At 40.3% G+C, this 14,373-nt stretch overlaps 1 protein-coding gene across 3 annotated transcripts in view; it reads left to right on the top strand.

Annotated features, from left to right (window-relative positions):
* sema4ba (sema domain, immunoglobulin domain (Ig), transmembrane domain (TM) and short cytoplasmic domain, (semaphorin) 4Ba) overlaps positions 1–14,372 on the top strand; it is a 45,306-nt gene extending 30,934 nt beyond the window's left edge. For all 3 annotated transcript variants that reach the window (XM_075469832.1, XM_075469831.1, XM_075469830.1), the window contains exons 3-15: positions 3,430–3,590; positions 3,792–3,854; positions 4,393–4,491; positions 5,062–5,173; positions 5,372–5,488; positions 5,742–5,899; positions 8,323–8,504; positions 9,073–9,223; positions 9,592–9,802; positions 9,915–10,030; positions 10,436–10,593; positions 10,727–10,818; positions 10,957–14,372. In XM_075469832.1, the coding sequence (XP_075325947.1) occupies positions 3,430–3,590; positions 3,792–3,854; positions 4,393–4,491; positions 5,062–5,173; positions 5,372–5,488; positions 5,742–5,899; positions 8,323–8,504; positions 9,073–9,223; positions 9,592–9,802; positions 9,915–10,030; positions 10,436–10,593; positions 10,727–10,818; positions 10,957–11,729 (2,393 nt within the window). In that variant the 3' untranslated portion in view covers positions 11,730–14,372. The remainder of the gene's footprint in view (positions 1–3,429; positions 3,591–3,791; positions 3,855–4,392; positions 4,492–5,061; positions 5,174–5,371; positions 5,489–5,741; positions 5,900–8,322; positions 8,505–9,072; positions 9,224–9,591; positions 9,803–9,914; positions 10,031–10,435; positions 10,594–10,726; positions 10,819–10,956) is intronic.
* Position 14,373: the final 1 nt, after the last annotated feature.

Below are 14,373 nucleotides of genomic sequence, written 5' to 3'. Positions count from 1 at the left end.
GTAAAAGTCAATATAAAAAGATCTTAGTAAAGGATAATCACCGAAAAGCCGCAGTCTTCCTTTACAAATGTTGTTCAAGTTCAAGTCGTGGTTTGTTTCTCTTCTTCCAGAATAAATCATAAATGAAGAGCGGCAACTCAACTCACATACTGTATTCTTCAGTGCTGTAAAAACATGTGGCTTCGTGATCAGAACAACTTTAATTTAAATCCACCCCAAAAATAGACCTCTCAAATGTGCAGCATCCATTTTTAAACCTTTTTTTTTTTTTTTTTTTTTTTTCCAGCGACTCTGTTATAAGAGAAAAGCAAGATATTCAATTAAGAATGAATTGTTCTACTATTACACATCTTCCGAAATGACATGGTGGGCACTTCTGCCTTGCCTGATACTCCTCTGCAGAAACAAGCTGTTCTTGCACCAAGTACTTCCCTTGAACTTCACATCTGCCTCTTCTCTCTATACACCACAACAATTCTGGAGCTGCAATGTCATGAAAAGAGCCTGAAGATTTAAACCTCAGACAGTCAAACAACAAAAGGGGGGATTCTTTAGGAGACTATGGCATGAATGAAGCGGAGGCGAGGACAAGTTTAATCAGGATGCACTCTTTAGCATGTGTTGTTCTTCAGGAGAAAACAGTCTACACAATGTTTGACCTGCAAGTTTGTCGGAAATCAAGTTTCTGCTTATGACTACAGTTTGGAAAATCTAAAAGTCTGTTAAATCCATAATAGCTTACAACAATGATAATTTCTTAAATACAATGACGGAACACATAGACATTTCATTGAGTTAAAGGTAATGTCTTCCGGTCTCTTGTTTGAGTTGAACAGCCATAAATAGTCCAAATATTAACATTGTGGAGAAGCTGGAACCAGTGATTTTGACATATTTACTTTATGACCCTGTCATTTTTGGCTGCTAATCACCAAATTATCAGATTTTTTTTCTTTTAAACTAATCTAGCATCGTTTTATCATGTGGCTTGTTACACTGAACTATCAGAAAATTACCTCATGGAACCTGCCAGTATAGGAGACTGATTTGTACAAACTTTTATGATTTTGCCACAAACGCAGAGCTTGGAGGCTAGAGAGATGGATTCTCTTGTCATGATAATCTTTTGAATTTGGCAAAAATATAACTGACGGTGTAGGATTCAGTTTCTTGCCCAATGACCCTTTGAAGACAGGGTTGGAGACAACCGCTTTTCCTCCCCAGCCACAGCCACGCTCTAAACAAATTTATTTAAACTGAGGTTGAACTATTGGTGTACCCTGAAAGATGATTGTTTTCCTGAAAAAGATTAAAGTAAAGCTCCCCACAGCTGCAAAACCCTCCTGGATCTCTTGAATGGTTCTCAGTTCAGCATCCCATTGTTGCTCCTTTGTCAACTGTGGTTGCTAAGTATGACAGTGGTGATCTGACTCCAGAGAATAATTGTGCAGATATCCTCCTCTCAAAATCTCTCAAAGCTTTTGTTTCGGTTCAAGCACTGGCCTTTGTGTGTCTTTTCCTGTCAATCAGTTAAATTTGCCCAAGGTTGTATGGCGAGGAAAAAAGGGGGAAACAGTACCGGTTTGAGGCGGCAGTCCATTTATCCTGTAATGATAGTGAAAAGGAAGGAGAGTGGCCCCTGTGGGCCCATGTACACCACGTAGAGCAGAACCTCTTGTGGTTTTACGGACAGATTTAACTACAATATTGCCTGCTGTTGCCGTGGCGATGGACTGCTATTAACATCTTGTTTTCCCAAGGGAGAGGAAGTTCTCAACCTCCTGTAGCACTGAGATGAGGTTATATTAGGTCACACATACTGCAGGGTATGGAAGCTTATTATCAGTCGAACATAATGACTCTACCTGGACTGGATTAGTTTAATGCAGCAAAGTGCCACAACTCTAATTATTACCACCAGCATCTGTGGTTTTAATCCAGTTTCAGATTCAGACTTTGGCTCAATATAACGATGCATTACTGTATGTTTTTGTTTTGCTTATTGCCTGGATTTGCAAGCGGTCTCCTCACATGGCTGAAAATATTGGAGCAGATTTCAAAACAGTCATTGTTTGGACAGACTGGCTTCATATTTGAAATCTAAAGAACTTGTAACAGTGTTTTGCTTTGGTGTGACGCTTCTAAGCATATCACTTTAGCTATCGTCCAAGAAAACGGTTTATGTAGACATTTGTAGCATTTCTTAGTTTGTATGTGTTTGTATGCATTGGTACGAGAGTTTGTGTTTTTACATTTGCAGCATTTCTGTATTAAAATTTTGCAAACATCATCTTTCCCTGTAATCTCTCTGTTCTGCTACTAAGTTTTTAGTTTTTAGTGACATGTTATCAATTGTTCTGTATGAATTAATTATGGGGTGAAGATTATTATTCTACTGAGCTGTTCTACGCCTCACAGTTTTAGTATCAATTAGGAATTAGTTCGATCTAATTAGAGCTACTATCTTAAGAGGGTAAAAAAAAATTATTTAGCTTTTCTGAAAAGTCAGTGCTGCCTGTTCACCTCAGCAAATTTAGTTCAGACCCTCAGAATAGCTGTTAAAAGACAAATCCCACACAACAAACTCCCTCTTTCAACATTAAATCACTTCACAGACTAACAATATTATTCAGTAAAAATAAATGGAGCTCGATATGTTTTCCCCAGTCATCATATGTTAAGAGCAGAGGTCCTGTATCAGAGCTTCAGTCACTTCAACTTTCCATCAGCTTCTTGCTCTGTTTATGCTGGCATGCAATTAAGGCAAGTTGTTCAAGTTGGGCCAGCAGTGAAAGGCCTTCAAATCTCTGATACACAAAGCAGCAGCAGTGATTAGGAGAGACGATAATTTAACCTTTGCCTCCTCCTTGGACCAAAGCCATTCGCTTAGTGATGATGTTCAACTGTAGGGGATATATAAGGAGTTTCTCCTCCTCTGATGAGGTGCTACGTGGATTCATTTATTGTGGTGAGCTTTTTCAGGTTTAGCAAAATACTGTGAGGCCCAGATCTCCAGTTGTTTTCAGTCCAACCTGGTGGCTTAAAGGTTCCTGTCAGGATTTATTTTTCTAAGATACTTATTGATAGATAGGTAGATGGTATGCCAGTTAAAACAGTTTCTGCTTGTTTTTTTTTTTTGTTTGTTTGTTTTTTATAGTCACAATGGCTGGTCAACTAAAGACTGGTTTTAATTTAGAGAAAACAAACTTATTGGGGTTTGTCGGTCCGTTCCATTAAGAGGACACAAAAACTGCAAATGTCACATTTATTGCAGTCGTTTGCATCTTCAAGTGTCTTTGTTCTTTTTCTGCCTGTATCGGCGCATAATAGCCTATCAAGAGTTCTAATGAACTGAATGATGTCCTCTGTCCAGCCAAGACAGATAGATCAATCAATTACATCTCATGCCTCCTCCTCTTGTTTGTCTAGATGCAAAAGAGAGAACAACCAGAAGTTTCTCAGTCAACGGGGTCTTCAACTACACCTCCCTCCTGCTCGGTAGCGAAGACAACATGCTCTATGTTGGCGCCCGGGAGAGTCTCTTCGCTCTCAACCTCTCGGATATCAGTGAAGTTAAGCTACAAAGAAATGTAAGAACCAGTGTGCCAGCAGTTTGAAGCTGTGATGCCATGTGCAGAGTAAAAATACACAACATAGCAATGTTGGGAGCCCTGAGGTTCACTAATAATTTAGTAATAAATATGAAATAATCCCAGAAGTCCAATATGAACAGGACACCCCTCATTTTGTTTTACCTGCAGTCTGAGCCTGACAGCGTTTCTCTCCTGCAGCTCACGTGGAAAACTCCAGAGAAGAAGAGAGATGAGTGCAGTTTCAAAGGCAAAGATCTGCAGGCAAGTCAACTGCTGGTTTTGAAGCTCATGAAGCTGAACTCACACGGCGCAAACATTATTTACATGACAGCAGGGTTGCTTCGTAGGTTACACTGACCACTACTGAATGGCATTTTGGAAACAGATCCCTGGGCAGAACATCGGACATTTCCGGAGTGGCTGTAATTTTCCGTACTGCAACAATGGATTTTTCCCTTCCTTTCATACACACTTTTCCTCTCTTACACTCTCTCTTTTGTCAGCCTCGACCTAGAACACTTATTACACAGGAGCACTTACGCAGGAGGAACCGTTTCATTTGGAATTGTGCTCTGATGATGCAATTTTCAGTACAAAAACTATTTGAGTCACTGCAAATAATTTCTTACTTTTACCTTCATGTCCGAATGGCTTCTGTAAGATTTTCCGTCTCGAGACAGAGACAAAGATAAGAAATACATGATAGTCACCTATAGTGCTGAATCTTTTTAGCAATAAATAGCTGAAAATCCCTTTTTAAACATTTTCATGGAATTCTTTCTTTGTATGTCTAATACAGACGGACTGCTTCAACTACATCAAGATTTTACTACGTATGAACAGCACTCACCTGTACGTATGTGGAACATATGCCTTCAGCCCGATCTGTGCTTACATAGTAAGTCCCCACAGTCACTTGCATAACACATCTGTTTGCTGTGATCACACTTTTGCATGTCTTGTTTGATAAAGATCTGAAAATAAATAAAACAGTTCCATCTTTTTTTTCCTTTGAAAAAGTCGATTACCCTGACGCTGGACTTTGTATGGCATTTATTCATTTTATTGTAGAGGAAGAGCATCTAAAATCTGATGCACACTACTTCCTGCCTCTCAGCTCACTTAGCAGTCTGTCTGAGGCTCTGCTCGGACAGATACAATATAAGTGCATTATTTTATTATCTCCTGTGCCCATGGGACACAAATCCAAATATTTAATGCATGTAATAAGATTATGTAAACATCGATCTGGTTTTCAGTCCCTTTTTCCAAAATCTTTTAAGGCCTTTTTAGAACAATCCATAACAAACAAACACAGACGACCTGTGTTTCAACTTCAGCCCAAAAATGACTGTCCACCTTTTCTCTGCAGGACAGAAGGACAGCGCTTACTGAGAGGTTATAGCTCTGCGTCTCAGCTACTCATGTCAACATGTGGTCTGTGTGTGTATGTGTGTGTTTCCTTCAGAGCACTGCAGATTTCTCTTTTGTCAAGAGTGATACTGGTGAGATAGTTACAGAGGACGGACGGAGTCGCTGCCCATTTAACCCAGAATACAAGTCTACTGCCATCATGGCTGGTAGGTCTCACTGTCACATGATGATCCCAATCTGGCTTTGTTGAATGTTTTTTGATTAGTTGGAAACAGTCAAATAACTTGGTGAATGTGGTTGATATGGAGACAAATTGTGGCATAACCTCTACTGTTTCTGACACAGAAGCTTATGCCCTCGTGATAAATATTGAGATTGCGCTGGTCTTCTTAACTGTGTTGCAGATGGAGAGCTGTATGCCGGCACAGTTAGTAATTTTCAAGGAAATGAACCCATCATTTACAAGAGTCTGAGCCAAGGAACTGCTCTAAAAACAGAAAACTCACTCAACTGGCTTCAAGGTACAGTGCTTTGGCTCGAAACCAATGCTTTTCATTATGTTTTCATACAACAAACATTCTATATTTGATTTCAACGTCACAGCTGACGTGACAAAAAGAAAATACTGCCTGACAGCTCCACAATGTTACACCATCAGAAATGATGTGAACGAGAAGTGTTTACCTGTGATCCCTGTTGCAACTGGACTCCATTTGGTAACATGGACGTGTTTCCCTTGATCCCAGTGTGATAGTATTGTTATATTCCTTTCAGACCCAGCCTTTGTCAGCTCTGCCTACATACAGGAGAGCCTGCCCAAGGGCAACCTAGTGGGCGATGACGATAAGATTTACTTCTTCTTCAGTGAAGCGGGGAAGGAGTTTGATTTCTTTGACAACACCATTGTGTCACGCATTGCTCGTGTGTGTAAGGTGAGTGATGCTGGAGGGCACATAGCCCATCTATAGAAGCTTGTGTACCCTTGAGCAACATCCAGCCCTAATGTCACTATAGTAATTTATCAAATCAGAACGAGGAGTTGGTTACAATCCATTTCATGTGATTGTACTAGTTTATGCTCCTCCACGGGCATGTGCGTGGTCCTCCAAAAGCTGCTTTCAGTTTAAATGACATCTTATAAGCTCAAAGACCTTCTGGGAAGTGAGTGATGGAGAAAAACATTCCCCCTACATCTATACTTCTTGTTTAATTCTTTGTTTCCAAATCCTCTCTCTCAATTTGTATCGACTAAATATTTATCTTCAGGCCTGGATTCAGAAACTAAATACAAGGGCCTGGATTGGTGTAGAATTTGAGTTTATTACAGAATATGTGTTAATGATAAGTAGGATTCATTGTTTTCTAAATATAAACGTAGAAAAATCCCAAACCAGTTTTTCACCAGTTCCCTTAGCAAAAACCTACATTTCTGACTTTAAAAGGAGAATGACAAATGAAAGCTGACAGTTTGAAGCGGTGCAATGCAAAGCAAAGGGCTCTTTTTAAATAGGGGTGCTGTTTCCGTGCCAGGCACTGGCCCAGAGGGTTATAATTTCTTCATTCAATTACCAACTCAGTTTTTCCGCACATCCAGTTTCGCAAAAAAAAAACATTCCACCTAACAAAGTCATGTAAACACAGGCTCGTGTAACTTATTGATGGCTGGGATTCTCACATGGTTCAATTGAGTGCTCAGTATATAAAAAAAAAAAAAATCTTGGTATGGATTGCCCACAAGGAAATAAGCAATAATGTGCCATGCTCTGGGAGAGTGCTTCCCAAAAAAGTAAAACAAGAATGATTGGAATACAAGATGTAAGACAAACTGAAGCAGAACAACGAGACAAAAATAAAGAGAAGATATGGTGTCACTTACGGTTAGATTTATCAAATACCGACACTGCTTTAGATGAATTATTAACTCGTTTGAGGGTGTCAGCTGCTGCCCCCATCTTTGTTGTGTACATTCATATGTTTGGTACATTATTCACGCATCAGTGAGGCCAACAATGGCAGGATAAACAATAATTTGCCTGAAACAAACAAAAACAAAGCATGGTTTAGTTTGCAAGATTGTCTGGTTTCCCAGAATGAAGCCTGTTACTGCCTGCCATGTTCATGGCTTTTTCAGCAGCCTTTTGAACAAGGGATGCTTTTACAAGAAATTAATGGATGGAATGCATTTGCCTAAATTATTCAGTAGTCAGTTTAGGCTCAGGGTCGCATTAAATTATAAAAGTAGGCTCAGCCAGAAGGACAAGAGAATATGTATGTTGCTCATTATCTGCCCGGGTTACTACAATAAGTAATTGCATCAGAGGCTCAGTATTGGTCATGTGTCATTTCCCTTTCCCACAGTTTCCTCTGATTAATGTAATACTAAAGTGGACTTAATTGAGGTGTCATGTTGAAGGGTTTCATGTCATTTAAATTTAATATTTTCTCTTATCTTCTGATCGTCACATCCTAAAAACATCTCACAACAGCAGTCTTTTATCATGTTGGATATGTGATGTACAACACAAACCGTGTGTTCATCCCGTCTTCGCTCTTAATATGTAGTCCCTTTCCTCAGACCTGCAACTCCTTGTGGACTATAATCTCTTTGACAGTCTCAAATACATCAAATAATCACTTTCACAGTGAGGTTTAAAGATGTCGCTGCCCTGCAGTTTGTGCTGATATCCTGTCGTGGAATCCGTGTAGCTCAATTAGTTCTCATGTCATGGTGGTCCCGTGCCACTCGTAGCTCTTTGAAGGCTTGTGCCAAAGGCGCTGGATCACAGCAGTGGTGTCAGTGAAGAGGGATTGTTGGGGGCAATGCTTCTTTTTCTCTTTCATTTAAAAGCAATTGCCCTCCTCTAAGCCTTGAAAATGCTTTATCTCTATCTCTGTTGTGTCGATGTAGTATATTGTTTTCATGACCTAGAAGTGTTCTGCCTCAGGGTATATCTGTGTGGCAGGCATAGCTGATTCAGCTCATAATGGTTTTACTATAGGAAGTTAATGTTTTCCACCTCTGTCTATTCAAAGTGCTTCACCTTTGGATGCAGCGCTTTCTTTCTGTTTGTTTCTTGTCGCGAAGAGGGTAAACAAAGATGATAGGATTATTTTCCTTACGTCACATTCAATATGTGATTTATGTCTTGGTACATTATGGCAACATACCACACGCACATCGTCTTTTCAGGATGTGCATCACACACAAGCCTGCCAGATCTCATCAAATCACAATTATGTATCAAACTGTGCAGTGGCATTGTCTACAGTCTCCACAGGAGTCTGCCTCATATTACTGCGCCCTCTACTGGCTTTGAGTTGAAAATACTCCAAAGCTCCTATGATTGTGTTGCAGGGTGACATTGGCGGCGAGAGGGTGCTGCAGAAGAAGTGGACCACTTTCCTGAAGGCTCAGCTTTTGTGCTCTCTGCCTGATGATGGCTTCCCCTTCAACATTATCCAAGACATGTTTGTACTCACACCCAGCCCAGAGGACTGGAGGAGCACAGTGTTTTACGGAGTCTTCACATCTCAGTGGTGAGAACTAGCTGAACGTGGCTGAACGAAAGCAGACAGTAGAGACATCTTTTGGGTATACACGAGTACGGCTAAACAATGCTTTGAATGAGGTGCAAGACACATGCCAATTTACTTTTGAGGAAAACTTTACAGGCACAATTTTATATATATATATATATATATATATATATATTTTTTTTTTTTTTTCTTTTAAAGCTGTTTGATATTTCTTAGGCCAAAAGCTTTTTATAACCGTCTTTACAGCAAAGGCTTTTTGTGCCGTCCACAACAGTTACATGTCCTGCAGGTTAGAAAAAGCTTTTACTGGAGATTAAAGGTGTGGATACTATGAGAGAGATAAAAGTAGTAAAATCTGTCAGATTATTGAATAAAATGTAGAACTCGGTGTATTTATATCAACATTAGGGGTTTCTTTTGGGAATCAGTCAGATTTGAAACGATAAAACTATTTTCTCAAACAAGAGGACACACCTCCTGCAGGAGATTTTCAGTGTAACATTTCTCTTCTGTGAGGTTTTAGACAATTTGATTATTTTTATTTTACAAAATGTGTTTGTCTTATAAGGTATAAGGGTGCATCGGGAAGCTCTGCGGTGTGTTCCTTCACTATGGACCAAGTGGAAAAGGCGTTCAATGGGCGATACCGGGAGGTGAACAGAGAGACCCAGCAGTGGTACACATACAACCATCCAGTCCCAGAGCCGCGGCCCGGAGCGGTGAGTGCTCACTTGCTGCTCTCTGCTGGAGAAGCTGAACACACGCACATGTTGATGTCTGGTAGCATGTCCTGTCAGCTGAATGATGGGTTTCAGATGCTACGCGCTACTCATGAAGCACATCTATAATGTAACTGCCATCTTAGGCTTGAGAAGATACCATTCACGCATGGTGTCACATTCCTCTATTCCTAAAAAATGATTTCAATCAAATTACGGTCACTTTCATTTCCTGGCAAGCTAATTACAGAGAGAAACTGCAATGTGTCATAGAGATGCTTTCCAACAGCAGTTTGTTTAATCATTCAGTTTGAGCTAATATTTGCTAAAAAAAAAAAAAAAAAAAAATTGTTGTGTCATTTCCATAGTGCATCACAAATGCCGCCAGAGAGCAGGGCATCTCCTCCTCACTGCACATGCCAGACAAGGTGCTGAACTTTGTCAAAGACCACTTCCTCATGGACAGTGTGATCCGCAGCCAACCTCTTCTACTGAAACGAAACGTGCGCTACACGCAGATTGCCGTCCATCGAGTCCAAGTGGCTAAAAAGGTGTACAATGTGCTCTTCATTGGCACAGGTACGGCACTTCCCAGCTGCCTTCACAATTCTATACAAACACAACCATCAACCAGCATTTTGTAACTTTCACAGGTCCACTCGATTTTAAAGTTGTACTGTGTCTTTTCTAGATGATGGGAGACTCCATAAAGCCATTAATGTAAAGAACAAGATGCACATCATCGAGGAGATGGTGCTTTTCCGTGATTCCCAATCAGTGCAGCACATTGAGCTGGACACTGAAAAGGTAAAGTGGAGTGTTCCGAGACAAACAAGTTTCTCATGATGTGAACTAATAAGCTTAAGAAAATAATTTATTGGCAGTTTAGAGATTCTACAAGCTATTAGAAGTCACAGCCTAATGAGCAGGCCCTGTGTTCACCGAGCTCATTACGCACAGCTTCCTCTCTGAGGGATCTGCAAACAGCTGGAGTTTCAACAGCTGGATTTGTGACACTTCCTGGACCCTGTTGTGTTTGCTTAGATTTTTACATCAGAGAAAATTGATTATTTTTTAAAATGGTTGAAAGAAAACTCACAAAAGTAAATTTATATCAGGTTGAGACAGGGTTGAAAGGATGAAAAAGCTCACCTACTAACTGTATTGGGGCACTTGCTGCCTGCCCCCTGCCTCATCATCTCCCCTCCACAGGGTCAGCTTTATGTTTCCTCTCTATCTGAAGTGGTGGAGGTCCCAGTAGCCAACTGCACCAATTATCAAAGCTGTGGGGAGTGCATCCTCTCCAGGGATCCCTACTGTGCCTGGAACGGGAGGCAATGTGTCGATGTCAGACGTGCTCCTGCAAGCAAGTATGAACCCCTTTGCACAAAAAAAAAAAAAAACTGCTCAGCTGCTTAAACTTGATGTGCAAATATTAGTTGAAATTAGATTGCATTTTAGAATGTATTATTTGGCGCTAATGATTAAGTGTATGTGTTTCAGTGATGTGCAGCAGGATGTAGATGAAGCGGACACGTCAGCTATTTGCAACAAGACTGAGACAAGCCCACGGACGGCTAAACTTCTACCCACACGTATGTGAACTCTTCTTATTTAAACTGTCAATTCATTGTGTCAAGCTATCATTATTCCAAATTCTGTACCAGATAGAAATGTGCAATTTCTTTCATGCAACTTCTGAGCAGATCCGTCTCTGATTTCCCTTTCTACAGGTACTTTGTTGTGCCAGGTAATTATTATCCCTGCCAACACATTCAAAGTATTGCCTTGCAAGCTGCGCTCTAATTTGGCTGAAAGGAAGTGGGAGTTCAGTAAGAGCACAGGTCACTTCCATTACCCTAGCTCGGAAGGGGGACTGGTGGTGGTAGCCCAAGCTAACAGGCAGGAAACATACGAGTGCTGGTCAGTGGAGGAAGGCTTCAGACAGCTGCTGGCAAACTACTGCGTGAGGGGCGAGGCCAAGCAGGAGAGCACCACCCTGACAGGCCACTCCGGTATACCGCAGATCTCACAGGAGGAATTCATCATCCTACCAGGGGAGACTCGCTCACCGCAGATCAACACCAAGACCTACTGGAATGAGCTGATTGTGGTGTGTGCCCTGCTGGGCTTTTCCCTGGTGGTCTTCTCACTGTTTGTGGTTTACAGGAACCGCAACCACATGAAGTCCATGCTCAAGGAGGGAGAGTGCCCAAACATGCAGCAGAAGAAGCCCAGAATAGTGGTGAAACCAGCTGAGAACTTGCCGCTAAATGGCAGCACAGTAACAACATCAGTGTCAGATCACAAAGGTTACCAGACCCTTAATGATAACTACATCTGCAGCACTCCACCGCACGAGTGCTCATCACCCGAGAACAGCAAGAGCTTCTCGGAGTCTGAGAAGAGGCCTCTGAACTTAAAAGAGAGCCATGTAGAGATTTCTCCTACATGCCCACGCCCACGAGTCAGACTAGGATCCGAAATTAAAGACTCTATAGTGTGAGACTGGCTTCATGTCACATATGGTGGACTCAAAGAAAAGAGTGCGCTTTTTGCGAAAGTCAAAACCATATAAGAGGGATAAGCAGAGATCTCATCAAGAAACATTTCTTGACACAGATTTCGCACTTTATCCTCTTCTGTTTGGTCCCTGTGTTCAATGTGCATTTAATTTTATCTCCTTCTCACCACCCCTTTTTTTCCAAGTGCATTTGAAGCGCAATGATGAAGCTCCTATTTGCCTTCAGACTTCCGACACATACACACATATAGCTCACAGGAATGTAACAAGCTTCGAGGTGGCTGCACAACTATGATTGAGTGACTGAATTGCAGAGCATTGCCACTCTGTCCGTCCATATATACTGGTGATGCTTTGAAAGGCAGAGTGACATTCAAACATCTTGCCACCAACACTGACACAGTGTACGATGTTTTATTTTCATTCTGTCCTCTGGTGAGGGCCCACTCTTCGCTGAGGCTATGCACTTTGTACTGTACTGTAGCAAGGCAAACACTCACACGGAGCATACACGTACAAGAAAGACACAAGTCTAGATAGCCTGTGTGCATTCACACATGTTTATGTGTAATATTTTAAACTGAAAAACAACAGGTCGAAAGAAATGTTTCAGAAATGAGATTCAAAAGTTTTATCAAACTTATCTATATCGAAAGAAAACACGAGCACAGGATCGTCTCAGTAGAAGTTGTGCAGAAACTTGCACCGTTGCACTCACAGCACAAAGAGAAATTAAAAGAATATGACATAAAAAGAAGATACCATTTTTTTTTAGCATTTCAATTGTTACTGAGTGTAGATATTCCTCAGAGGAGGCCAAACTTTTATTTTTTTCCTTTTTTTTTTTTTTCCTTTGATCACTGGATGCGATAAAAAGGAAGAGTTCATTCCAGGTATTATCATGCTGTTCACCGTGACACAGGCTGTCTATGCAAAGCACATAATGTGAAGTGAGGTAAACACAAAGAAAAAAAACCTCACCGTGGGACTGAGTAGGCAAAAAGGTGTCGGCACTACTTTGGAATCTGTGGAACTGCAAAAAAAATAGAAGAAAAACACCCACACGCTCATTAAACTAACTGCAAGTATGCAAGAGATTTTAGCCTTTTTTTTGGAGTGTTTCAGGGAGGAAGACAGTGAAACTCTGAGAGGCCGGACTGATAAAACCAGATAAAAGACGAGGGTCCGTGACAGTAATGTAAATCTGTGGCATTTGATTTATTGGAGCATGATAAGACTTCTATAAATATTCATCACGATGATGGGGTGAAATGTTTTTATAGTCATTCTCCAACGTTTTAAATATATATCACTGTTGTCAAAAGGAGGTAACAATACACATTGAAATACTACATGATTTGACGTAAATAACACATCTGTATAGCCTCGGATTTGATAGAAACATTAACCTTTGAGTGTTATCAGTGAAAAAGAAAAACAGAGTCTTGTTGCTGAAATGGTCTTAAAGGCGTCCATCAAAGCAAGAATGTTCACCCTCATCCAGTAAAAAGCAGCGCAATTGTGCATTTAGTTGTCTTATTTATGCAGAAATAACCAATCAAACTGCATTAACCATTAACATTTTTAAGACGGATGATGGCATAACTTGAAAGCATTTTCATGTCCTACAATATTCCATAAGTCTTACCTGAGTTTAGCTCTCGTATAGTTAAGCAAAATAAAGATCTCATAAAAGTACATCCATAAAGTAAAAGGCATACAACTTGACCCAGAAAGTGTGGGATTTGCACATTAAGTTAAAGCCTTAGAACAATGCAGGTTATGGATCGTAGTACAAATCTGCCTCGGCAGAAATGAATTATGCCTTCTGAAACAATAATCAGGTGACGTGCCTCTTGAGATGATCAACTAAGCAGGTAGTAGTGCTGTAGAGTCAAATGCGACATTATAGGCGTGACAGTACTGGCCACTCTTAGAAACAAGTGAAAACAGTGAATACATGCCAGTGTTGTACAGCAAGTGCTCATGAGGTGTTCCTTTTTTATTTTATTGTTTGATCCAGTGGCTCCAGCCTCAGTCAGGGACGACATTTTACTCTTAAACTGTAGACCACAACTAAACTGTTTTTATGAAAATATAAGCATTAGTAATGTGTCGCATTTCCTGTAAATGGCACTTAAAAATGACTTTCAAAGACTGTAATCACTGAAGCTAAACAAAAGACTTGTGCTTTGACTGTTATTAATAACGTACACAAATGGCAGCTTTTGGTGTCATCAGAACAATATTAAATTTGCTACAGTGAGTGCAGATCCATTATGTACAGGTACTTTTTTTTTTTTTTTTAATGCAAGTCGAAACTATTAATGCCACAGTGAAAGTATTGTCTGCTCTCTCTTAATGAACCACTATAGTCAGGCCTTCTGCTAGTGACAGTACAAGTTGCTCTGACTTTAATCAACATGTATTGTACAGCAAGTAAACTAGTTTTCATGTAAAGTTGTTTTGTAAATTCAGCTGCCAATGTAAAAATATTGTGAATTGTATTTTTTGTATCATACATCACTACTGCCCCCCCCCCCTTTTTTTTGTATTGTATATAAAAAAGCACTTTATTTTAATTTTTCAAATAAAGACAAAATGGATAACTTTTTTTCATTTCAAT

Source organism: Odontesthes bonariensis, chromosome 7, assembly GCF_027942865.1.
Source record: "Odontesthes bonariensis isolate fOdoBon6 chromosome 7, fOdoBon6.hap1, whole genome shotgun sequence".
Classification (NCBI taxonomy): Eukaryota; Metazoa; Chordata; class Actinopteri; order Atheriniformes; family Atherinopsidae; genus Odontesthes; species Odontesthes bonariensis.
This window is presented reverse-complemented; position numbering and strand designations above follow the sequence as displayed.